Below are 26,367 nucleotides of genomic sequence, written 5' to 3'. Positions count from 1 at the left end.
GAGGGCATTATGCTAAGTTAAATAAGGCAGACAGAGAGAGACTTATATGTGGAATTTAAATTGAGCTCAGAGAAACGGAGAGTAGAATGGTGGTTGCCAGGGGCAGGTGGGTGGGGGAAATGGGGACATGTTGGTCCAAGGGTACACACTTCCTGTTATAAGATGAGTAAGTTCTGGGGACTCATGTACAGCATGGTGATTATAGCTAAAAATACTGTATCCTATACACCCAAAAGTTGCTAAGAGAGTGGGTCTTAAATGTTCTGCCCACAAAAAAGAAATGGTTACTGTGTAACAGGACGGAGATGGGAGCTAAAGCTGTGGTGGTCATCACTGTGCAATATTTAAATGTATCAAATCAACACCTTGTACATCTAAAACCTCCACAATGTGGTATCAATTGTATCTCAACAAAGCTGGGAAAAAAAGAAAGGAAATGGTGACCATGACCCCTGAAAGACAGCACAAGGAGTCCAGACAGTGCACACACAGGCACACACAGCCCCCGGCTTCCTGCTTTTTGCATTTAGACCCAGGTTTTGACTCAGCAGGAGTGAGTAATTGTACTTCTTTTGCTTTGGGTAAAAATGAGCCCCCAAGCATGGGGTCCCTGAGTGGCCCAAGAAGAATTCCTAGCCTGAAGGAGGAGAGACGTGGATACAGACCTAGGAAAGAGTGAGCCAAGCCATCCCCATGTATGCAAAAAAGCAGAGCTGTGCTCTTTCTCAGCCAGCAACTGTCCCCTGCAAGGTGTTGTCAGAAACTACAGGAAGCCCAGCGTTTCTTGTGGGGAGAGGGAAGAAGGCGGGCGGGAGAGGAGCAGAATGAGAGCAGAAAGAAGGGGAATAGAAAGAAGCACACGGTTCTCTGGTCCTCGAAGAACCGGTGCATTCCCACGCAGCCTTGCTCCTGTCCTCCCCCTTCCCCGCCAGTCCAGGGACCCGCTGCTCGTCAGCCCCGCGTCTGTCACTACTACGGCCGGCGGAGCCCGCACGGTCCGCGGGGCGCCCAGCGCGGGGCGGGGCTCCGGCCGGCGGGAAGGGGGGGGCGCTGCGCCCGGAGGCCTGCGCGCGGCCGGCGGGGCCCGCTCTCCCCCCGGAGGGGCGCCCCTCGCTCGCGGGGCCCCGGCCCGGCCCGGCCCTACCTGAGCTGGCGCGGCTCGCAGTCCACGCCTGGCAGAAGCAGCCGGGCCGCCTGGCGGACGTCGTCGCTGTCCATGGAGAAGCTGCGGCGATGGCCGGCGTGCGCCACGGCCACCCGGATCCACTCCATCAGCGGCGGCAGCACGAGGAAGGGCCTGCGCGGGAGGACGGGAGACCGTTAGGGCGGCCGGGTGGCGGGGGCTGCTGGCTCAGCCCCACCTCTTCCTCGCCGGTCCCCAGCCCCCCGCCCCGCCCCGCTTTCCCCGGGGACCCTGCCTCTGATGTCCAGAGTGGTGGGAGAGCCGTCGCAGACATCCTGATCGCACCGGTGACCCCACCGGTGACCCCGGGGCAGGCTCTCCAGAGTCTTTGGGCCTCAGTTTCCTCATCTGCAAAGCAGGGATACCATGTGACGATCCTGGGAGTGTTATCTCCCTCAGAGATCATGTGAACACACAGGAGATGGCTCACTTAAAGCACCAAGCACAGGGGCAGGCCTTAGTAGAAAACCCCCAAAAACGCCTGGGGTGATGAGTCCTTGGGGCTCCCCATTCTGGGCCCAACCCTAAGGTGTCCTCCAACTCTCTCTTCCTGTCTCCCCACGCTCCCTTTGTGGAGTTCTCCCAGCCCCAGTTCTGCCCGAGCACTGGGCTGCCAACAGGCTTTTTTAGCACCTGGAAAAGGTGCAAAGAGCCAAGTGGACAGGCAGTCTTCCCTGAGATCCAGGCCAGGCGGATGCCCAGTCAAGGCCAGCAAAACTGCCCTTGTTGGGGAGTGGAGGTGGGGGGGGTGCCAAGCCCCCCGAAGCTCTGGGAGCCTCAGGTTCTTCACGGGCTAATGAGACCACAGCAGGGGGCAGCTTGTTGCAAGAATTAACTGAGACAATGCCCAAGGCTGAACCATATACTTTGTAATGCCATACATTTGTGCCAACTTCCTGTTTCTTCCAGTGATCATCATAAACTCTGTCCTCCCATTAGGATTACTGAGTTGGTGGGGGAGCTTTTATTATTATTATTTTTAAAGATTTTAATTTATTTTTTGACAGAGAGAGACACAGAGAGAGAGGGAACACAAGCAGGGGGAGTTGGAGAGGGAGAAGCAGACTTCCCATCAAGCAGGGAGCCTGATGCAGGACCCTGGGATCATGACCTGAGCCGAACCACCCAGGCGCCCCTGTGGTGGGGGAGGTTTTTTTTTTTTTTTTTAAAGATTTTATTTATTTATTTCACAGAGAGATAGAGCACAAGTAGGCAGAGCAGCAGGCAGGGGGAGAGGGAGAAGCAGGCTCCCCACTGAGCTGGGAGCCCGACGTGGGACTCGATCGCAGGACGCTGGGATCATGACCTGAGCCGAAGGCAGACGTGGTGGGGGAGCTTTTGAAGGAATTCTGATTTAATTCATCTAGGATGGGGCTGGATATTGGTAGTTTTTAAAACCTCCCCCATGTGAATTTAATGTGAATCAGAATTACCTGGAGGGCTTGTTAAAATAGAAATTGCTGGGCTCCACCCCTAGAGTGTCTGTTTCAGTCGACTGGGGAGGTGGACAAGAATCTGTATTTCTCATGAGTTCCTGGGCAATGCTGATGCTGCTGGTCTGAGGCTGCACTCACAGAACTTCTGCTCTAAGGTACTGTATGGGTAGAGGGGCTGGGAATCCCGTGAGTGTGTGTGTGTGTGTGTGTGTGTGTGTGTGTTAAAATGCAGATCCCCTGTCCTTATCTCCAGAGATGCTGACTGTGACAGGTCCATGAATATAATTTTAAGAAGCGGCCTCTATGATACTGACTTAAGTAGACCAAGGAACACACTTTATGAGAAATGTACTGTGTCGACCAACAAGGTTTCCTAGGTTCAGCAGAGCCCCTGCCAGGGTGAGGCAAGTGGGGTGCCTAGGGCGCAAAACTGAAGGAGGCCAGGCCATGCAAATGTGTTCGAGGCACCTCTCCTGTCTCATCTTGACCCCAGTGCTGCCATTCAGTCCAGCATGGCTGCCGTGGGATGGACAGAAGGTGATAAAGGAAGGGTTGACCAGGCAGCCAACCCCCACAGTATGCAGGTGTCACGAGCTCCCAAACCGAGTTTTTAGTAGTGAGTTCTGGTTTGCCTAGAGAGTGAGCTGTTTCTCCAATGTTAATATTCAACAGCTAAATAAGCCTTTTACATTCATCTCAATTGATCTCACTCATGATCTCATCTAAATGCTTGGGACCAACGAACGAGCTAGTTATGATGCCTGTTTTCTAGATCAGGAGAATGAAGTTTATTGAGGTTAAGTAGCATGCCCTGGATCACAAGGTTAGCAAGTACAAGAGCTGGGAGTCGAACCCAAGATGTTCGAGTACACAGCTTGTGTGCCATAACCCCATGTGATACCGACATTCTCTTGTCTAACTTCCCAGCATCACCCCCAGCAGAGCTGGCTGATCTGCTCATAGACCATTGCTGGTGCGCCATTTTCATTCTCGGCCACGCAGCTCAGTCCCCAGTCTGTAAGGCCTCCAGCCCTTTAAAAATCCACACCCCCTTAACCTTCAAACCACAGTGCAAATCCTACCTTACCCTAAACATTTCTCCTGATGATCCACCCTATGTGGACCCCTCCCATGGCGGACCCCACCCCACTGGCTTTACCCCGTGGCCTTGCCAATGCCCCAGTTGAATGTAAAGTCCATTGGGGTAGGGACCCAGATCTGCTAGGTTCACTGATCCAGCCACAGCCCCAGTACAGCCCTGGCAGGCTGGAAGCCCTTAATAAATATTTGTTCACAAGACAGACTAAGATTTACCAATTTCCTACTGGGTGAAATGGATGCAATTGAGTTTCTGGCCCCATGGACCTGTGGGGCAGTCTCCCAGGGAATTTCTGGCCGAGTCAGCCTGCTGCTTGGGCTGTCGCCTTCATTCTCTCATTCTCTCCATCACCTAAACCGAATCAGGCACTCAATAAACACACACTGTCTTGAAATTGAATTGGATTCTACTGTCTCAGGTGAGCAAGACTTATTTTTGTCACCATGTCTCCATCACCGTAGAAACCGGCCCCGAGCGCTCAGAGAACTCTCCTCTGGGAGAACTCTCCTCCTCGGAGGCGGCACCCACCACCCCATGCTGCCTTTCCTTTGCTCAGTGCCCCTGAAGCGTGGCCCCCAACTTCCTGTCACTGGGGGGCTGTGTCTCCCCCGCACACTGCCCTTCGGGTGCCGCCCTTTCTGTGAGGTGCTGAGGCCCAGGGCACGCCGCCAGCTCCTGAGGAAGCCTGAAGAGGAGAGAACGAGGCCCTGCTGCCTTCAGGATCACGCCTGTACCAAGACAGCTAGCGAACACCAGAATGAGAAACCCTGAACCCCAGGATTCCAGCCTCTTCTGGAATTTTCTGTGTACCTGTTCTCCTTTCAACGTTGCCTTCTCTTCATCACCCCGACTTCAATAGTTTATAAGCTCATGAGTTGTTTGCCAGCAACTCATTTAAAAATCTTATCTCGTCTATTCAGAGGCAGGGAAAAAGTGTTGTGATGTTTCTTTGGGGGGCATCGGAGAGGGGAAAGAATTCTAGGGCCTTGAGTTAAGGAGAGGGTGGAGAGAGCTGAAGGAGAAAGGCTGCATCCTCCCTATGTATTTTAAAGGGAACAATGTTCCACTGGCTACTGGCTTTGTTCTGAAGTTGTCCTCAGTGACTAACGCCTAGAGGACGCTTGGGAAGCCCACGGCTTCGTGAAGTGGTTCTGAGACTGTGCTCAATGCCAGAATCATGGGTGTGTGTGTGTGAAAATTCCCAAGGCCTCAAGTCACCCCCCCAGAGTTTTGGTTCAACAAGTCTGGGCTGGGGCCTGGGCATGTGCATTCTAAATAAGCTCCTCTGGGAATTCTGGAGCAAGCTGGGTTGAGAACCCCACGCGGGTGGCCTGAGGTGAACAGAGCAGGGGAGGGACACCGTCCACTCTATCAGGGCAGTGGCCGTCGAAATCTTTGCTGTGGTGTTCAAACAGGAGGTCTGTGGGGTTAGGACCAGGGATTCCCGAAGGGAAGAGCAAAGCCTGGGTGGGCTTCTTGCAGAGTCAAGAGAGCAAGTCAGCTCAGGAAGGTTGTTGGGCCCAGATTCCAGTGGGAGATGGAGAACATGCATGGGTGGAGCCTTTTTGAAAGAGTGAAGAGAAAGCTGGTGGGGCGGGGGGTGACCACTCAGAATTGAAAGGGAGTTTGGTTGGGGAGGGGCTGGGTGCTAAGGAGGATGCTACGGGACGTGGGAGAAGCCTGGTTTGTTTGGGATTCTGCAGAACTGGATTCCAGTCCTGAATCTGCCAAGAAAGAGCTCACAGTAGGACTCTGGCTCTGGTCTGCAAATGTTTAGGCTCTCAGTGTCTTTGTCTGTAAAGTGGATGGGCTTGGATCAGATGGTCTGTTTCAGGGGTCAGCAAACCTTTTCTGTAAAAGGCCAAATAGTAAATATGTTAGGTTTTCTGGGCCATCTAGTCTCCGTCTCAACTACTGAACTCTGCCATGATAGTGGGAAAGCAGCCCCAGACAATATGCACACGAAAGAACCTTGCCACGTTCCAAGAAAACTTTATACAAAAAGTCACAACGGGTCATAGTTGGCCGACCCTGGGTCTTTTGGTTTCTTCCTCCTCTAAAATTCTTTGAGTATATTGAAATAGCCAGCTTCCTGGGGGCTTAGGAAGAAGCCCTGAAGATGGGGAGATGCCCATGAAGGTCCTAGGGATGGGGACAGAAAGCTTTGGAGAGATTAGAAAACAGGACCCTCGACAAAGAGGTCATGGTTGCATCTGGAGAATACTGAGCCACAGTCATACCCAGAGGTAGTACCCCAAGAAGAAAACCCAAACCTGGCCATGGGTGTGTAACTGATGAAATGTCATCTGTTAACCTCACTCATTCATCTAACAATCCTTTAGGGAGCACCCATGTTGTAGGCACGCTTCCAGGAGCTGGAGACAGAGTAGAGAACAGGACTTATCAGGTCCTTGTTCTCACAGAACTAACAGTCTAACAGGGACACAGATAAGGAACACATAAGCCAGTAAGCAATAAGCAATTACAAACTGTGATTAGTGTTAGGGTGCTGGGGTAGAGAAAAAACAGGGCTGAGGTAGGGAAGGCCTCTCTGAGAAGGTAACAAAACCTCAAAGATGTGAAGGAACTGGTCATATGTGAATGTGTGTGCAGAGAGATGGATGTTCCAGGCAGCAGTAACAGACTGTGCAAAGGTCCTGAGGCAGAAAATCCTTTGCAGCTCACCAAGGCTTTCACGTGCATCATGTCCTATTTTGGCCCTCCAGGGCAATGGGGTGGCCAGGACATAAGTGAGGAAGGGTCACTGTGGTAGGCGGAATAATAGCCCCCAAAGACATCAAGTCCTATTCCTTGGAACCTGTCAATGTTGATGACAAAAGAGACTCTTGCTGATGTAATTCAATTAAGATCTTGGGAAGGGAAGATTACCCTGGATTATCCAGCTGGGCCCTAAATGCAGTCACAAGGGTCCTCATGAAAGGGAAACGGGGAGATGTGACACAGGTGACACTGAAACAAGATGCTCCATTGCTGGCTTCGAAGATGGAGGAAGGAGGCACAAGCCGAGAAGTGCAGCCCTATAAGCTGGAAAAGATGAGGAAATGCATTCTTCCCTCAGAGCCTCCAGAAGAACACAGCCCTACGGACACCTTGATTTTGGCCAAGTGGAAATAATTTGGGACTACTGACCCCTGGAGCTGTAGAACAAATGTGTGTTGTTTTAATCCACCAGGTTGTGGTAACTCGTCACAACAGCCGCAGGAAATTAATATGATCACAAAGCCAGGGGACTGATAGGGTCACTGTGGGTTAGGGTGTAAAATGCTGATGAAGAATGAAGAGCCAGCATTTATGCTGAGAATGAAGGCATCCACGGGGCTCTGGAATTCACCTCAGACACCTCTAAACTGCCTCGTTCCTAAGGTCAGAGAATACCTGTTGGTATGGGCTGACCTGTATCCCCTCAAAATGCTTATGTTGAAGCCCTAATCCCCAGGACCTCAGAATGTAGCTATTTAAATGAGGCCATTATGCTGGGCCCTAATTCAGCATGATGGATATCCTCATAAGAAGAGGAGATGAGGACACAGAGAGAGCCACCAAGGTGTGGGGCACACAGTGGGGCACCCGTGTGAAAGGGGGCAGCAAGATGGCGGCCATCGGCAAGCCAAGGAGGGAGGCCTCAGAAAAAAAAACCAACCCTGCTGACACCTTGACCTTGGACTTCCAGCCTCCAGTGCGGTGAGAAAATACGTTCCCTTTGTTCAAGGCACCTAGCCTGTGATAATTTGTTAGGGAAGCCCCGGCAGACCAGTACACCTGTGGTTTAAGTCCCGCCCTGCCCTGGAGGTTTTAGTCTATGGTAGACAAGCTTCATTTGGAAGTTCAAGCTCTTTAGAGAGCTGGTGGATGTCCATTCATTTCCTATTGACCACAGTGGATGAGTTCAAATCCATCTGGAGGCCGTGCCATGCAGAGGGCAGGGTTAGAAACTCGGGCTTTGGAGAGAGGCTGACCAAGAGCTGGATTCCAGCTCCTCTACCTTCCAGCTGTGTGACCTTGAACAAGGTGTGTCAGTTGTCGTGCCTGAGGTTTCTCATCAGGAAAATGGGAATAATACCAGTACCTACTTAACAGGGCGAGGTGGGCTGAATAATACCCCCCCCCCCAAGATGTCCACATCCTAATCCCTAGAACCTGTGAATGTCACTTATCTGGCAAAATGGACTTCGCACATGGGATTCTAAGTTAAGGATTTTTGAGAAGCGAAGGCTATCTGGAATGATCCAGGTGGGCCCTAAATGCAATCACAAGGGTCCTCAGCAGAGGGGGGCGGGGAGGTCCAAGGAGGGAGTAGGAGATGTGAGGACAGAAGGAAGTAGCTGGACGAATGCAGGAAAGGGGCCATGAGCCCAAGGGATGCAGGTGCCTCCAGAAACTACAAAAGGCAAAGGGATTCTCCCCTGGAGCTTCCAGAAGGCCCCAGCCCTGGGACACCTTCCTTCAAGCCCAGTGAAACTGATTTCGAACGTCTGACCTCCTGAACTGTAAGATGATACATTTGTATTGTTTTAAGTCTTCACATTGGGGGCAACTTTCTTTTTTCTTTTTCTTTTTTTTTTTTTTTACAGCACCCACAGGAAACGAATACAGAGGGTGATTGCCAGAATTGGACGGGATGGTCCTGTTCTAACCTGGCCCCTGTTCCATAGGTGGTAGCTACGCTCACCAGCATCACTGGCGCGGTTTCCGGCATCACTCAAGCGTCTCTCCGCTGGTGGAGGAAAAGTCTTGCTACACAGAACACCACTCTTGCCTTCTCTTTTTAAATCAAGGCAAACCTCTGCAGTTACTATGGCTTTCCTTGATAAATTGTCTGGCCTTGACTTCCCATCTCTGTTATTTGTTCAGTCTCAGGCTAGAGAGGAATTTAGATGTTCGACTGTGGTTTAGGAAGCTCGTAATTCCAGAGATACAGGGAGTGAAGGAAAAGCAGCAAAATTGATAGTAGACAGTAGCCAAGGCTGGTTTCCATAGCAATATCCACTGTAATCTCACTGTATTTGTGGGCACGAGAGCTAAGGAGATGCAGAGGTCAGAAGTGACTTTTCCTACAGTGACAGCCCTACTGTGCAGAGTATGGTCAGACTGGCCTTGAGCGTGGTTCCTGCAGAAGGGCCTGGAGTGAGAGAAGCCAAGGGGTGTGCTGGAAGTCAGTGCTTCTAGAACATGAATGTGCATAGGAATTGCCTGGGATCTTGTTACAACGTGGGTCTTGATTCAGTGGATCTGGGGCAGGGCCCGAGATTCTGCATTGGTAACAAGCTTCCAGGCCGTATATGGACCACAGTTTGAATAACCAGACCCTACAGAGGTATTATGACTCAAGCCAGAAACCAGGGAGGGTGAATTGTCTTATGTTTAAAGAGGACAAAGCGAGTCCAGAAGCGAGACAGTTGCAAGAGGGCAGAGAGGCCCAGGAGACAACGTAACGGAAGAAGGAGCTCGCTTGGATCCGGAGCTCCCGAGGCTCTTGTGAGCCTAGGTCATGAGCAAGCACCAGCCACGAGGGAGGCTGGGACAGTAGGTGTCTGGGGATTGCAGGTTTTATCCTGGGAGGCGGCTTCTGCCTCCCGCCAGGATTCTCCTTTAGTCTCCCAGCAATCTTTACGAAACAGACGCTTTCTCCCTCGGGGAGTTTGTTCTGACCCAAGCACCCACTCCATTGTCTAATAGGTATTTGGTATTCGTGACGGTGTTTATCATCATCCTGGAATGTAAATACTTAAAAAAAAAAATACACCTTGTGATGGTTGATTTTATATGTCCACTTGGCTAGGCCACAGTACCCAGACGTGGTCAAACGCTCGTCTGGATGTTGCTGGGAAGGTATGTTTTAAAACGAGATTAACATTTAGATCAGTGGACTCTGAGTAAAGCAGATTATCTTCCATCGGGTGCGTGGGCCTCATCCGATCAGCTGGAGGCCTTAGGAGCTGCAAAGACTGGAGGATTCTGCCAGCTCATGGCCTTCAGACTTGCGCTGTGGTATCAGCCTTGCAGTCTCCTCTTTCTGCGCGGATTGGGCCCCCTCATCATTGCAAACGGTCGCTGGGGTGGGGAGGAGGCCTGGGGGCTGGGTCCCACTAAAGACCACTTCCCAATATCCTGAGTGCGCAGACACACCGCTTGGGGACAAACAAAGGCCTCATGGGTAGGCTCAGTGCTTTTAGGGCAGAACAAGCCATTTTGTACCAGCAGGACGAGTCCTTTGAGGATGAAAGTCAGCCCCACGAATGGGGCTGTTCCCCAAAATGGGGCAAGGGCCAAGGGGTGCTGGGTGAGGAGGGGACTTCTGCTAACAGTGCCAGCAGGCCCCTGTGACTGACCTTGGAAACTTCTTTGGCTTTCCTGTCACGTGTTCTGAAGCAGGTGACGGGGGGTGGTGGTGGAGGGCTGTAAGTGGAGGGTTGAGGTACGATTCAGGCGGAGCCAATAAGATACATGAGGAACAACAGTCTCCTCCCTGCACCTTCGCCCCGCCGTCACCTCCCCTCCCATCCTGGGGAGGAAGGTTCCTCCTCCAGCTGACCCCCTCTGCTCCCCTGGGGACGGGCCCCCCTCACTTAGCTGCCTGCCCCATAACTCAGCCCCGCTCCTCTGCAGGTTCCCACCCACATCCCAGCATCCCACACAGTCCCGTCTCCCACAGTTTGAACAGGATAGGAGCAGCAATGATGGAGAGCAAGAAGTCACAGCTCTCTCAGAGTTTCTGTCTACATACTCTGCCTAGTTCTTCATTTTGGCGGTGGTGGGGCCTCAAAAGCCCCCTGGGGAACTGGTTAAAACACATATTCCTGCGTTCCCGCCCACGTGCTGGGTGTATCGGTTTCCTGGGGTTGCTGTCACGAGGTACCACAAACTTGGTGGCTTAGACAACAGAAGTGTATTCTCTCACAGTGCTGGAGGCCAGAAGTCCAAGATCAAGGTGGCAGCAGGACCGTGCTCCCTCCAGAGGATCTAGGGGAGAGCTCATTGCTTGCCTCATCCAGCTTTTGGTGGTTGCCAACATTCCCTGGCTGAGGCTCCATCTCTCCATCTCTGCCTCTGTCTTGTTATTATTATTATTATCTATCTATTTATTTATTTATTTGACAGAGAGACACAGCGAGAGATGGAACACAAGCAGGGGGAGTGGGAGAGGGAGAAGCAGGCTTCCTGCTGAGCAGGGAGCCTGATGCGGGGCTCGATCCCAGGACCCTGGGATCATGACCTGAGCCGAAGGCAGACGCTTTACGACTGAGCCACCTAGGCGCCCCTCTGCCTCTGTCTTTACATCACCTGGTCATCATCTGTGTCAAATCTCTCTCTCTCTCCTCTAAGGACACGTGTGATTGGATTTAGGGCCACTCAGATAATCCAGGATTAATTCCCCACATTAGGACCCTTAACTAAAATCACACCTGCAGAGACGCTTTTTCTTTGTAAACTATAGGTTGCAGAGATTAGGACTTGGTATCTTTGGGGGCCATTACCGAGACAACTACCCTGGGCATCTCTGCACCTCGTTCATTCTCTGCAGGGTTTCTGATGCCCACCAAAGCTGAGCCCTTCATGTCTAGAGAATGCCAGCTCCAAGCTGCAGGATCCTTGGCAGCCCTGAGGTCCTTCCTTGCACACCACACAGTGATCAACAGACCAGCCTGTCCCTCTCCTCTCTGGGCTGCTGACTGCACCACAGCCAGGCCTGGCTCAGGGGCACAGAACCTCTGTGGTGGGAACCTGATCTCAAGTGGGTGGAATGATGATGGGGCCTGGGATATAAATGGCCCTGGGAGGGAGGCCGGGGCTTCAGAAGTGGGGAAGCCGCAGGCTCTGTTTGAGGCTGCCACAGAACCTTCCTAGCAGCCTGGGCACAAAAGATCAACTTTTGGGAGGTGGCAAGGGCTGCCCAGCCTCACATCCTGGGAGCAATGGCTCCAGAAGCCTAAAAGGGCAGGGCCTGGGCTGGCGCAGGCAGAGAGGCAAAGGAGGGATGGGGGGATGGGCCCGCAGGGGTTACCCTGTTTCCAAAAGGATTATCATAAAAGTCTGCAAAAGGCAGCACACAGCCTTACAAAGGAAACCCGCTGCCGGTGTGGTGCTGGTGTGGGGGGAAGGGCACGCACTCTAACAACAGAAGGCCCTACATTTGAGCCCATGAATCGCTAGCTGTGGGACTTGGGCAAGTTGCTTAACTTCTCTGTGCCTCAGTTTCCTTGTATGTAAAATGGGAGAAATCGTCAGGCCACCGCACGGGATTGTGAAGATTAAGAGAAACTCTGTAAGGTGTTTAGCACATAGTAACTGCTCAACAAAGCCAACTGCCATCGAGCATTTGTCTTTTATTGGCTTGTTTGATAATGACAAGAACCATAAAGTAAGTACCATTCTCATCTTCATTCTACAGGTAGTGAAACAGAGGCACAGAGAGATTAGACAACTTGCCTACAGGTACACAGTTATAAGGAGCAGTGAGACCCAGAGCCAGGGCTAGTAGCCATGCTTTCTATCGTTCCCAGGCAGCAGATAGAGCACGTGCAAAGGCCCAGAGGCAGGGAGGGCATAGCGCTTTGGGGGAATTCAGCTTGATGGGGCTGGAGCTGAGGTGGAGGAGAGAGCACAGTGGAGGAGGTGGAATGGTAGGATAACACTGGAGAGAGACAGGGGGAAACACCATATAGGGCCTTGTAACTTCTGGAATAAAAATACAAACTAATACTTTAATTTTTCCTCAGTTAGGACTGCAGTGGAAAAACACAAAGAAAGTATTTGAAAAGAAACATCAAGAATGGATTAACGGGGCACCTAGGTGGTGCCATGGGTTAGGCTCCATCTCTTGATTTTGGCTGAGGTCGTGATCTCAGAGTCCTGGGATCAGGCTCCACGCTCAGCGGGGAGTCTGCTTGAGATTCTCGCTCTCCTTTTCCCTCTGTTTCCCCCCCCCCCCCCCCCGCCCCCCCGCCCTGCTCACACCCTCTGGCTTTCTAAATAAATATCTTAAAAAAAAAAAAAGAATGGATTGACAAAACACCTCTGAAAATGCAAAACAAAAAGTTCACTGTAACTGTTTAGAAAGTTAATGGAGAATATTTTTATACTCTGGCAGAGACGACTGGGTGTCCCTCTATATGCGTTTCCCTCTTCTTCCCTAGTAATAAAACCCCCAATTGTTAGCTGGGCTCATGACCATCTAGCACACATTTTTCAGCCTCTCTTGCAGTTGGAGACTGGTTCTTACAATGATATAGGCAGAAGTTTCTTGTGAGACTTCTAGGAAGGTCCCTAAAAGGAGGAAGCCCAACTTTCTCTGGTCTTCTTCCATTCTGCTGGCAAAAATGTAGACATGATGGCTGGTGTTAAAGCAGCCACACTGGACAAGGAGGTGGAAGCCACATGTTGACGATGACAGAGCAGGAGGACTTGGATTTCTGACAATTGCTTCAGTGGCCATACCTCTCCTGGATTCTTACTTCTAGACTTTGTTTGTATGAGAAATAAACTTCTATCTGGTTTAAACATTTGCTATTTGGGTTTTCAACCACTCAGAACCAAATCTAATTTAACTGACACTAATATCACTTCCCGTAATGTTTAAGTTAAATCTGTATTTTTCCATTATTGTGTCACCATGGATTTGAGTTTCTTTTCCCTTTACCAAAAAGAGGCAAAAACCTTCCCTTTTAATAGATATCCTCTACAGACTGCGAACTTGGAAACTTGAGACTGTATTTGATCCTCGAAGCTACATGTATTAAAATATTTGTTACAATGAATTGTTTGTTCATTTAAAGGTTTACACTGTGTCATAGGAAGTTGAGTTGCTTTATCACCTTTGTGAAAATATACTGACAATGGCTTTGACCTCACCTTAATTAACCCAACCAATAAAAACAACACAGATGCTCTTGAAATCAGAAACATACCTGGAAGTCTTGATCCTTGCAGAAGTTCTCTTGCAAGGAAACATGATATATTTAAATAAAATATATCATTTAAATAAAATCAATTTTATTTTATTTTAGCTATTTTCCCCAGCTTTACTGAGATGTTATTGACATGTAACATCGTGTAAATGTGAGGTGTATAGCATGATGATTTCATATACTTAGAAACTGCAAAATGATTACCAGGGTAGGATTAGTTCACACATCCATCACCTCACAGAAAATTACTATTTCTTTTTTGTGGTGAGAACATTTAAGATCTACTCTCTCATCAACTTTCAAGTACATAAGATGGTATGGTTAACTATAGTCACTATGTTGCACATTATTAGATCTCCAGAACTTACTCATCTTCTAGCTGAGGTTTGCACCCTTTGAGTAACTAGCCTCTCCCCACTTCCCCCATCCCCCAGACCCTGGCAACCACCAATCCACTCTCTGTTTCTATCAGCTCAGCTGTTTTAGATTCCACATATATGTGAGATCACACAGTATTTATCTCTCTCTGTCTGACTTATTTCACTTAGTATAATGCCCTCAAGGTCCATCCACGTTGTTGTAAATGGCAGGATTTTCTTTATTTTTTTTTCTCATGGCTGAATAATATTCCACTAACAGATCAATCTTAAAACACGATCTCTTTCTTCCCTACCAAAAAAGGGGCTAAAAAGGGGAGACCAAGCATGGTCTAGGAGTTTCCCCCTATGCTGTCCTCAGTGTCCGCGCCACCAGGCTGTGGTTTTGAGAAAATGATATTCTTGTTCTCTTGTAATAAACCCTTTGAACTCACATTACCCTGCATTTGGCAGTATGACAAGACGGAATAAATTCATACATCAGCCCTGATCAATCAGAACCCTATGGAAACACAGACTTAAGACAGCTGATTCCCCAAGTCTCCTGAGGCACCCTAGACCTACTGAGTCAGAAGCGTGTTTTGGAACAGCCTGGTACTGATCAGCCGTGTGACTTGTTTATCCTTGAGGCTCTGTGGCCGTCAACTGTACTCACCAGTAGACTTAAGAGCCCAAAGAACCTTTTCTTCTAGCTTAGGATAATAGCATAATATATATATTTTAAAGTAGACTCCACATCCAGCATGGATCCCAACGTGGGGCCTGAACTCACGACCCTGAGATGAAGACCTGAGCTGAGATCAAGAGTCAGATGCTTAACCGACTGAGCCACCCAGGTGCTCCACTAGCATAATATTTTGAAATAAATACATAAATAACAAAAATACTAACATTAGGAAGTGGCAAGGGGGCCGGGAGAAGCCACGAAGGCAGCTTCCAGAAGACCTTTCTGCTATGATGCAAACATCTTGTATCCGTGCTGTCCAATACAACAGCTACCAACCATACACGACTACTGAAAACTTGGAATAGAGCTGGTGTGACCGAGCAGCTAAAATTCTAATTATATTCAATTTTAATTAATTTAACTTTAAATAGCCATGCGTGGCTAGCAGCTGCCCTATTGGGTAGGGCTGTTCTAAGGGATGTCCTTCAGGTCCGTACAATTTCAGACAGGAATCCTGGTAGAATGAGGTAGTGGAAAGAGGGTTACATACAGTAGATATTAGGCAACCTAAGTTTTGACCCAGTTTTTCCATTATCATGATCTATATCATCATCATCATCATCATTATCAGGATTTTATAGCATCCACCATTTCTCGGGTGCTTACAATGTTCTGGGCTCTGTGCAAAAAGCTTAAATGGATATTACCGCATATAATTATAAAAACAACCTTGGAAGGTAATTACTATTATCATCCCTAATTACAGATGAGCAGATGGAGACTTAGTAACTTCAGAAGCGAAGGAACTTATATAGCATATTTAGGTGGGATATAGAATCCCAAAGCTATGGGGCCGGAGCTGGGATTTGATCTCAAGTGGGCCCGAATCCAAAGTCCACGGGCTTAGTCATTATATGGGTTCTCGGAAGAACAGTGCGGCATTGACTAAGTCATTGAACATTGAGAAGCTTCAGTTTCTCATCTGGGAAGTGAGGAAGCCAGGCCAATTGAACTCTAAGATCTGCTGAAGTAGGAAAAGGTCATGATTTCATACTTGCCTTCTGGGGCGGGGTAGGGGGTACTTTATGTAATGAATGCTATTGTTTACAGATGTGGCCATGTGACTCGGAAAGACCCTGACCTGAGCACAGTCACTAATTTCCCTAGATGTAACCCTAGACCAGGTTATAGATTGGTTTTATTTTAAAGATTTTATTTATTTATCTGAGAGAGAGAGAGAGAGACAGAGCACACGTGTGCTGACCAGTGTGCAAGGAAGACAGAAAAGGGACGGGCAGAGGGGGAGGGAGGGGAATCTGAAGCAGATTCCGCCTGACTTGGGGCTGATCTGACAACGACCTGAGCCGAAACCAAGCGTCGGATGCTTAACCAACTGAGCCCCCTCGGCACCCCTAGATTGTTTTAAAAAACTCCCCAGGTGACTCAGATCACCAGAAAGATCTAAGAGGATTAGCCCTGGATAGAACTTGCTAAAAGTCAGAAGTGATCCTCCTGTGAACAGTTTTTTTGCTAAAGATTATGTTGTGTGTGTGTTTAAATTAGATGATGAGCTTTATAATGCATGTTTCCCTTTTTGCCTTGGAGGCCAGGAAACTCAAAGCTCCATTTTGCACTCAATTGCCATAATAAACCTTAGGAGAGATTCTCCTGGTACGGTGGTCTTCTTTAGTGTTAATGACATATGTTTTTGTATCGCTACCCTTGTTTGTGGTTCTGTTATGTCTCACTCATATTGTGAATCTAGCAGAAATCCTTTTCAGAGTTAGATGAGTTATAAATGATTATTAGATAAGCATCATCTGTCTCAGAGTATACCAAAGCCCCCAGAATAACTGGAATAATAAAGTAAAAAAGAGAGTGTCACCATGTAGAATGGGGAGGTCCTTTGAAAAGGTAGCGGATGGAAATGGGATAGATTTTCCCAGTAAGAAGAGAACAGAAAAGGAACATGGAGAAAGGAAGGAAAGAAAAGAGAACTTCCTGGAGAGCCTTAAAAATCAAGGAAGAGACTAGGGTCAAAAAAGAGGCAGTTTTGGTACCCATAAAAACAACTATGTGGCCATTTAGCAGATTTATGGGATCTCCACATGCATGAGAAGAAAACATATGTGCAATTTACTTCTCTAACTAAACGTTACCAATTTTACATTTTGCAGGATCTGGAGAGATGACAGAAACTAGAAAGGGAGGTTTTGATTTTAATAAACGGAAATGCCAAAGGGCTATTTCGTAGGCTGGACTCTGAAACTCCTTGAACAGGGCAGTGCTCCAGCTCGAGCCTCTCCATCTGCACACACACAATATCCAGGGCTGCTCATCTGCTAGGTGGCGAGAAGACTGGGTGTGTCCGCGCCCCGCCTACCACAACCTATCTAGGCCCCTCAGGAGAGGTCCTGCAGCTTCTCTCTCCAAATCAGCAGGTGAAGGCGTTGAGTTCTAGGGCCAGCCCCAGGGCAGGCAGAGAAATTTCCAACCGGAGGGACCAAAGCAAACCTCATCCAGGGATGAGCCTGGCCTGGGGAAGGGAGACCCAGCCAGGCCAGAAACAGCACTTCTCGGAGGGGGAGGGATGCGGGCTGGCAAGCAGGTCAGGATGTCTGGATTTTGCTGGGGTGTGGGCACCGGTTCTGAATGGAAGCTGGGTGCACGGCGGTGAGGGGAGGAGGCAAAGATGTCACCTAACCCTTAGATCCCTCTCTCACCTGGACAGTGAGGATAATGCCCACTGGTCCTTCCTCGAAGGGCCACGGAGAGCACAACAGGTAACAGAGGTGTGGAAGTACAATCATGGGGAAGATATACATTCAGGCATCTTCATGTGCATCAGGCACCTAACGCATATGGTCTTAAGGTGTTACCAGTTTAAACATCAGGGTAAGAAAAACACAACTGGGAAGGTAAGTCCACTCACAAACCCCTCACTTTGTCAGGGTCCTGTCCACTTCCTTTAAGCCCTCCAGCCCAAACTGCACCAATACCACAGACTGCCTGGAGGCAGAGCCCCCGAACACATGCTTAGTGCACAGGCTCTGTTCTCATGGTTTTTCTCATCTGTTCCTTACACCTGTTCTCATTCTGCTTCTAGCTTCTCAGTCTTGCTGTATTCCTCTCTGCTCACCACTGGGTTGTGTCCAAGTTGAAGCTTCGCTTTCCTCAAATCTGATTATACACACCGGTTTCGTGCCTTCCATCTTTCTAAGTCCATCTCCCTCCTTTATCTTCCCCGGATACAGCCTTCTTTCTCTGGTAGGGACTCTGTGGGGGTGGGTCCCCCGAGTGCTACCATGCAATGGATGAAATGTAAGTCACTTTCTTCTGAAATAGCCACCCTGCAAGCCAAAGCCAGGTACACATTATCACAATGCTTGGGTGTTGACTCCACTGTCCAAGTCACTAGAATGGGGAGCCCTGGAAATTATTAACCATGCTTATTTACTTTAGGTTTCCCCCTATGATATCAAGGACAGGGATTTTCATAGTAATAGGTGCTAAGTACATGTTTGTTAAGTTAAATCGATAGCTATTTCCAAGAGTGCAGGGCTCTGGAGTCAGACAGCTCTGGGTTTTTATCCTGGTGCTGCCATTCAACTGGGTCAGTGGCCAAATCCCAGCAAGTCACATGAGCCCGGGGTTCCCAACTGGAAATGGGGTAATACGTGCTCGGCAGACTTGCCTGGCGCACAGAAGTTGCTCAGTAAATTATAGCTGTTTTTAAACAGTGAAAGGTTGCATCTGAATTAGGCATTGGACTGATTCTAGAAGCCCCAAGGAGCAAAAGAAGGAGTAGTGGTGGTGGCTCCCGGGAGCAGACTTCAGCTCCACATAAGTAAGACCTCAGAGGAGTCTCAGCAATCTGAAGCTGGAATGGGAAGGAAGCCTCTAGGACTGCTGCCTTGGTTGGACAATCCCGTGGGGAGGCCATTAGGAAGGAGATCCAAACATCCAATGGATGGTTGGACTAGAGACTCCCAGTCCCTCCACACCCTGTGAGTCCCACACTCCAAATTTAGCTGATTGGCCACTTACATACAGACTCTTTCTAGAATCGGACCACTGCATTATTTTCATAATAATTTCCTCATTCTGGTTGTTCTTACCAATCTCTTCATGTTGCTGCCAAGATGAATGCAGTAACCTGTAAATCTGTCTAATAAAAGTATAAATTCCTTGGCCTGGCCTCAATCCACATATGTTTTCATTGTCTTGTGCTCCCACTTCATACCCGTCCAGCCCCAGTGTGTTCCGGCCACACCAAATGACCAGTCTTTTCTGGAACGCCCATGCTTGCTACCATCTCCCTGCCTTTGTTCTACTCTTGTTTTCCTCCCTCCTTCCACTCTCTCCGTCCAGTTAAATCCTAAGAGAGTGATCGAAGGTCACCTCCTCTGGTATGTATTCACCAAGAGCCCCCCCCCCCACCATATGATACCATTAGCTACTTGTTTCCCTCCACCTCCATACAGCACTTTGTACATAATTCCATGATACCACTTATATTATTGTTATAATTCATGCCTTTATAACCACCCCGATCACATTGTGGAGGCATGGATTATTCACCTCTGTACCCCCCAAACTTGCACATAGTAGCACTTGCCACCACTCGAGGTGACATTTTATATTAGTGTCCTTGTTTGTTCTGTCTCCATTAGACCATCAGCTTCATGAGAACAGGGACGTATCCTGTGCTTTGCTGGATCCCCAGTACTTAGTACAGTGCCTGGTTCATAGGCCCTCAACATTCTTTGAATGAATGAACACATGTTTATTTGCTTAGCTTAAATTCTGGTGGGTTTCCCACTTTACTGTGGGTGGGTGATGGTTCCCTGGAATGTTTTTATAAGAACCAAGTAAAAAAAAAAAAGAACCAAGTAAAATTATAAAAATAGCTAACTGTGGTTTATTTTCAGTTGTGTTAAGGGTAGGAATCCACATAATTAAGATTCAGTGAGAACCAGGCTTGGGTAAAAACTATGTTAAAAGTCAGGTCCAGAACCCTGGCCAAAGGCCCAGAATCAATCCCAGTGACCCTCGAAGACTTCAGAGTCTAAGAAAGTCAGAAATGAAATGTAAATGATGGGCAGGCATTAGGACCACATTCCTCTTGAGTTTAGATCCACCACAATGAAACTAGTGCATGTTGGGGGGGGGGGGGTCTGTCAAAAGTGTCACTGTCCACAAGGCTTTTGGAACAAGGCTGTGCCAGTCTCTCCCAGAACAGGTGAACTCATACACTAACAGGTTTTAAAGTTGCTAATGGGATTGTTCATAGTGCTTTTCCATTTGTAGGTAACAAGTACAGACTGGGGATATCACATGGTCCAGAAACTGTATGCTGTCCATCCTAACGTGAGACCCAATTCTGTTCAGTTCAGTGAAACCCAGCTCGGTTCAGTTCCATTCAACTAAACTCAAATAATTCAATTTAACAAACATTTACTGAGCGACTCATCACACATGGAGTAATAGAAACCAAACTACTCTGTGTGCCCAAGAGGCTCTGCAAGATTTGACTGCCCACTTTGGACTTCATCTCCTACACTCTCCCTGCCCACTCATTCTGTTTCAGGCTCACTGGCCTCCTTGCTGTATCTTGCATGTGCCAAGAATGTTCCTGTCCCAGGGCCTTTGCACTTACTGTTCTCTCTGCCTGGCAAGATCTGTGCTCAGATACTGACATGGCTTACTGCCTCCCTTCCTTTAGGTCTCTGCTCAGATGCAACCTCCTTAGAGAAACCTTCCCAGACCACCCTACCTGAAACAGCAACTTACATCACTTGTACATAATTTGAGGACTCAGTTTTATTTCTCTTTACACCACTTATCTGTGATGGATACTTTATTATAATTTATGCATTTGTTCCTTGTCAGGCATATGGTAGATGTTCTATAGTGTTGAATGGATGCATGAATAAATGAACTGCTGTGTACCAGTTCATACACTTGGTGAGACCAGAAAAGGTCCCTGCCCTCAACAAACTCTTGAGGTCATGCGAAAAACATGAGAAAAGAAGCTATCTAAAAAAGCTTTATGCATACAATCTTCTGGGAGGACGAGTCAAAATCAGCTGCAGTGAGAGGGGGTAGGAGTGTGGGACATGCCACCCCGAGCCTGGAAGTGGGGGGAGAGAGGAGCTTGGGAGAAGAATCCAGGCAGAGGAAGTTAGTTGAGGAAATGCAGAGCAGGTTCAGGGGACTCTGTGGCCTGAGGCAGCTGAAGGGATAAGGGGGTAGGAGACATTGTGGAAGATGAATCTGAGAGATACTAAATGCGTGAACAGGGAGGGCCATTTATGGAGCAGGCTGATCACTTAACCTGTTCCCTGTTTATTGACTGTCTTCTTAGAGCAGGGGTCTGTGCTGAGTTTTGTGGAAGACACAGGATTTAAGACCTGGACCCTGGTGTTCAATCTAGCAGAGGAGTTTAGTGTGGCCACACATCCCCAATTTTCTAGGACAGCCCTGAGGGCTAAAGTCTGTTTACCTGTCCTTAATTATCTTTGTGTACCTGTTCGATTGAGTCTTTGGATTGGTGGATTGGAGCATCAGGTGGTCAGCCAGCAGGGAAGGAAGGACAGATAACTACAATGTGAGGCTGACCATGAAGAGTGCCTTGTGAGATGGTCTTATAAAGTGCTCTGGGGTCTGAAGAGGGACAACGCCTCCAGGGAAGGTTTTGAAGACAGTGGAATGCGCTGTTCATGTTTTCAACAAGAGGGTCCTTGGTTTTGCCTATTTACTGATTTCTTTTTTTCTTCACAGGATGTTCCTTCCACATCCTCTTGCCATAGGGTCCCCAAGTAAAGGGTGAGATTCTGTGTAAGGATCTAATAATGGACAGTGTGACAGAAGACTGCCAAAAAATGCTCACTGCAGCCTGGGAGTTTGAACTCTTCAGTGAAACAGAAGCCCAGGAAAATAGCCACCTTCTTTTGCCAGCACATTCAGCCTCAAGTCCTGGGCCCGCCTGAACCCGACTGGCTAAATCTTGACAGAATTCCTCAGGCCAGTTTGAAAGACCCAAGGAAGTCCTCACGGGCAATGTTTCTTACATACGGGGAAAACAAAAACAGAGCCGTTTAAAATCCAGAATAATAAACAAACACAACTCTTCAACAAATCTTTCCTGGAATTTGTGGAGACTTCCTAATCGCTGGACACCGCCAATGGAATACACCATGAACTTTGTCCACGGCACCTGCTCAAAACTTGCTTTCTGATGACGCTGTATTAAGGCTCTGCTCCATTCTAGAAGCAAGATGGGAAGCAGGGTGGGGATTTCCAGAGATCCCTAGAGCAGCTCTTTGGTTTCAATTTGGCCACTCATTGCATGGCTTTTGGGCAAATCTCATGACTTTTCTAGAGCCAGTCTCTTTAAAGTTGTGAAAAACAGGGGCACCTGGGTGGCTCAGTCGTTAAGCATCTGCCTTCGGCTCAGGTCATGATCCCAGGGTCCTGGGATTGAGCCCCACATTGGGTTCCCTGCTCAGCGGGAAGCCTGCTTCTCCCACTCTCACTCTCCCTACTTGTGTTCTCTCTCTCACTGTGTCTCTGTCAAATAAATAAATAAAATCTTAAAAAAAAAAAAAAAGTTGTGAAAAACAACCCTAGCTGGTCTTTCCACTCCCAGAATGCAGGGAGACTGCATGTGTGGAAGACTCCTAGACATGATGAAGTGCTCACTTAAGAGATTTTTATAGTGACTGTGGCCAGACACCTTGCAGGTCAGGTGGGGGCCACTTCTCCTTACATTTCCCACAAGGCATTTCTTCCCGTGGAACACCATGACACACGGGATCTGGGATGGGGCTGGATAAGCTTGCCTCCCCAGGCTCTCCTTTTCTGCAATTTCTCACTCAAAGACACCATCAGAAGCCTCATGAGTTAACCCCTCAGTTGCTCCACTCCAAAGAGATTACTCTTTTTATATCCGTTCCCTCTGCATTGATGTTTTAGTCATACTACTGTGTGTAGTTTTAAAAGAAGAGCAATTCACAAACTGGAAACAACCCAAATGACCAGCAACCTGGGAACCACTGGGTACCTTATGGTGCATTCACAAGATGGAATATTTTGCAGTCATTAAAAATGATGTTTATGGGGGCGCCTGGGTGGCTCAGTCGGTTAAGCGGCTGCCTTCGGCTCAGGTCATGATCCTGGGGTCCTGGGATCGAGCCCCGCGTCCGGCTCCCTGCTCAGCGGAGAGCCTGCTTCTCCCTCTCCCTCTGCCTACTTGTGTTCTCTATCTCTCTGTCAAATAAATAAATAAAATATTAAAAAAAAATGATGTTTATGAATGTTCTGTAGTAGTACCAGGAAAAATGCTTATGGCATACTACGTGAAATAAAAGCAGATATAAAATTATATACACATACACAGTACAGTTATTTTAAAAAGCCCCACTATTTGTATTAAAAACAAAGATGAGAAAAGTACCAAATAATCAGTTCAGCTACCTCTGCATAGCAGAATTATAGATTATTTTAATTTTCTTTCTTGTGCTTTCCTGTATTTTCCAAAATTAAAAAAATCAGCATATATAATGTTTTGGTAAAAAAAATAATATAAAAATTTGAATTTATAGCACCTTGTATTACAGTTGTAAAAAGGTGCAGTCCATGAGGAGAGCAAAAAGGAAGGAGGGGACGATGTGATTGAATCAGTGAAAACCTAGGATAATGGTCGACTAGGAGACACGCAGACACGTGTATGTTTCACGGGGGAAGTCAGACTTTGAAAAATGCAAGATCAACTCAGATGCTATGCCTACTGGGCAAATGACCAGATTTACTGCCTGGGCTGTTTTCCATAATGTGTAAAACTCAGGTATGTGCTGGCTGTCAATATCGCTGTTTCTGGAAGGATAAAACAGAGCGGAAACTTGGCATGGGACAGATGGTTTGAAAGCAGGCTGACCTCGGGGAGTGTCCCTTCTTCACAGGCCTTTCTGCTCCCGGGCACCCGGGGTTCCTGCTGGCCCTTGCCATGCTCGGCCAGCCCTCAGTTTGCACGGGGCAGCTTCAAGGGCTAATTTTCGCTAATGTTCTTTTAAAAAATTTTTTCCCTACATGTGCAGGATATTCATGCACAGTGCCCGAGGCTCCAGACATAGGGCACTCGGAGGGCTGCCAGTTCCCAGCAAAGGAGAAGGAACCAAAAATCCAAGGAGGCTAATGTAGTTTCCCTTGGGACCGTTCAGGCCAAGGGAGGAGGCCAGTTGGTGACTTGTCTTGCTAGGGGCCATGGGAGATGGCACTTGGTCAAGCCACACGCTTGTCATCTGTCTTCGGGGCTCTTGCAGGAACCTTCATGCCAGGCTCCGCTCTCCTGTTGCCTTGCACTCAGACTGGTCTTTATGTCCCCGTCCACTCTGTGCCAGGCCCTGGCTGGCTGCCAGAGAGAGCATGAGCTGATCAAAGCCCAGTCCCTGCCTCCGACGAGCTCAGACATGGAAGCAAATAGTAGTACAGCAACAGCCCGGGCTATGCGGGAGGCGATCGGGAGGACACAGGCTCTGGACTCACAGTGCTCGGGCCCAACCTCTAGCCCGGCCACTCACAAGCTTAGCCAGGTGACCTTGGGCAAGTCCTTGAACTTCTCTCAGCCTCCCTCCTCATCTGAAACTAGGCATAACTACAGCATCTCAGAAGGTGATTGGGACATTTAAGTCGGGTGACCCGAAGTCCGCTCATGCCAGGGCCTGGCACACGATGGCACCAAGTGTTGTTAGCATTTTCCACAGAGAACAGGGGAGGCCTTGTCCTGCTGGGGGCGGGGGGCGGGGGGGGCAGCAAAGATTTCACAGCAGCGGTGAGGATGCAGCTCATCGAAGGATGAGCAGCTTATCTGCATTTGGCTTAGGCTTCTCCCTTTGTTCAAACCTTCACCCTCACCCCACCATTGAAGGAACCAAGGCCCAACAACACCTGTAGGACATAATTTTCTCCCATACACTTCTTTCTTTCGTTTCTTTCTTTCTGTTTCTTTCTGTTTCTTTCTTTCTTTTCTCTCAAGATTGCATTTATTTATTTGACATAGAGAGAGTGAGAGAGCACAAGCAGGGGGAGCAACAGAGGGAGAGGGAGAAGCAGATTCCCCACTGAGCAGCGAGCCCGATGCAGGGCTCGACCCCAGGACCCTGGCATCACAACCTGAGCCCAAGGCAGACGCTTCACCCACTGAGCCACCCAGGCGCCCCTCCCACACGCTTTCAGCTCAGCAATGATACTCTAAATACGTAACTCTGGATACGGCTCAGGCACCACCTACGTCCTGTGGCCCTGATGCAAGCAGAGGCCCCCTCTGCCCCGCCGAGGGCCCGGACGCCTTGCTGCTCGTGCCGGATGGCCGGGTCGTGCGGGGGGGGGGGGGCATCTGGGCCTGCAGCTCTTCACCAACTCACAGGGAAGCATTTCAGCATTTTAACAGCTGGCCAAGCAGCTGCACCTCTACGAGCCAGCTGAAGGTCAGCCGGGCCTCTGCTGCAGTCGGACTCGCTGGTCTACGGAACTCAGGAGACCTCCTTCTCACCGGGAGTGCCCGATCTTACCCATGCTTCAGTCCGCCTCCAAAACCCCCTTCCTGGGTCCCCTGTGGCAGTTTATCTGCATCCCCCTTCTGACCCTTTGGCCTTTCTTTCTTTGATGATGAATGAGCTGCACGGGGGAGGAGCCATGGGAGGTCCCCTGGGTCCCCCCTCCCTAGCAGAGGGCCTGGCACACAGCAACAGCAGGTAATGGGAGGGAGCTCTGGAGCCCGGCTGCTGGACGTGAATCTCCCTGTGACCTCTCTGCCTCATCTTCCCCATCTGGAAAGTGGGGACGACAACAAGAAGGCCTACCATCATGAGGTTATCCTGAGGGACAAATGAGTTAATTCATGCAAAGTACTTGCAATGCACGTAGAAGATTCAATGGACACTAGCTCTTACTATTACTATGCTCAGGCACTCAACTCATGTTCGCTGAATAAACAAATGAAGAACGAACAACAGAATAAGAAGTTCAATCATAAATAAAATAAATAATAAACAAGTTTTAAAAATTAAATAAAAAAGGGAAAGTTCAAGTAGCACTGCAGTGAAGATTGAAGAGGCAGGTTCTATGCTGATAGTAATTCATTCTAGGAGGCGAGTGTGTTTCTCCAAGAGGTTTAACTGCTGTCTAATCAGATGAAGTGATTTGATTATCATTATTCCATTTATATTAGCAATATTTATGGAGGCCTAAGCCAGGGAAAATGCTAGAAGGAAAAGGGAAGGGAAGGGGGAAGCATATTAAAGCAAGAACATTCCTGGTTGGAGATTTTCAGGTTTTTAACCTTCGGAGGGACCTTGGGCCCTCCCCTTTAAGCCCGGCAATCCTTCCTGTCCCCGAAGCACAGCACACGGTTGAGAGAGCGAACTCTGGACTCAGCTGCCTGTTCTTGCATCCCACTCCGCGCCCGACTAGCTGTGCAACGTAGGCAAGCGACACAATCTCTCTGAGCCTGACGTTCTTCATGGGAAGGGAGAGACAGCAGTCATGAAAGGTGGTGCTAATACACTCCTAACATTCTTGGGAGGATTCAGCGAGCCAATGCACTCAGAAGGGAGGCCTGTATGTGACAAATACCTTGTAAAATTTGGGGGTGATGTTGATGATGGCTGTTTTGAAATA

General features: G+C 48.7%; 1 protein-coding gene across 2 annotated transcripts in view; it reads right to left on the bottom strand.

Annotated features, from left to right (window-relative positions):
• BTBD11 (BTB domain containing 11) overlaps positions 1 to 26,367 on the bottom strand; it is a 299,557-nt gene that overhangs the window by 75,252 nt on the left and 197,938 nt on the right. Inside the window, exons 1-2 of one of the 2 annotated variants that reach the window (XM_032416175.1) lie at positions 1,419 to 1,546; positions 1,145 to 1,297 (exon numbers count right to left, since the gene is read on the bottom strand). In XM_032416175.1, the coding sequence (XP_032272066.1) occupies positions 1,145 to 1,297; positions 1,419 to 1,531 (266 nt within the window). In that variant the 5' untranslated portion in view covers positions 1,532 to 1,546. Of the gene's footprint in view, positions 1 to 1,144; positions 1,298 to 1,418; positions 1,547 to 26,367 lie in introns of those variants that run through there. The other variant, XM_032416174.1, reaches the window with a different exon arrangement.

This window comes from Phoca vitulina, unplaced genomic scaffold, assembly GCF_004348235.1.
Source record: "Phoca vitulina isolate PV1807 unplaced genomic scaffold, GSC_HSeal_1.0 scaffold19, whole genome shotgun sequence".
In the NCBI taxonomy this organism is placed as follows: domain Eukaryota; kingdom Metazoa; phylum Chordata; class Mammalia; order Carnivora; family Phocidae; genus Phoca; species Phoca vitulina.
This window is presented reverse-complemented; position numbering and strand designations above follow the sequence as displayed.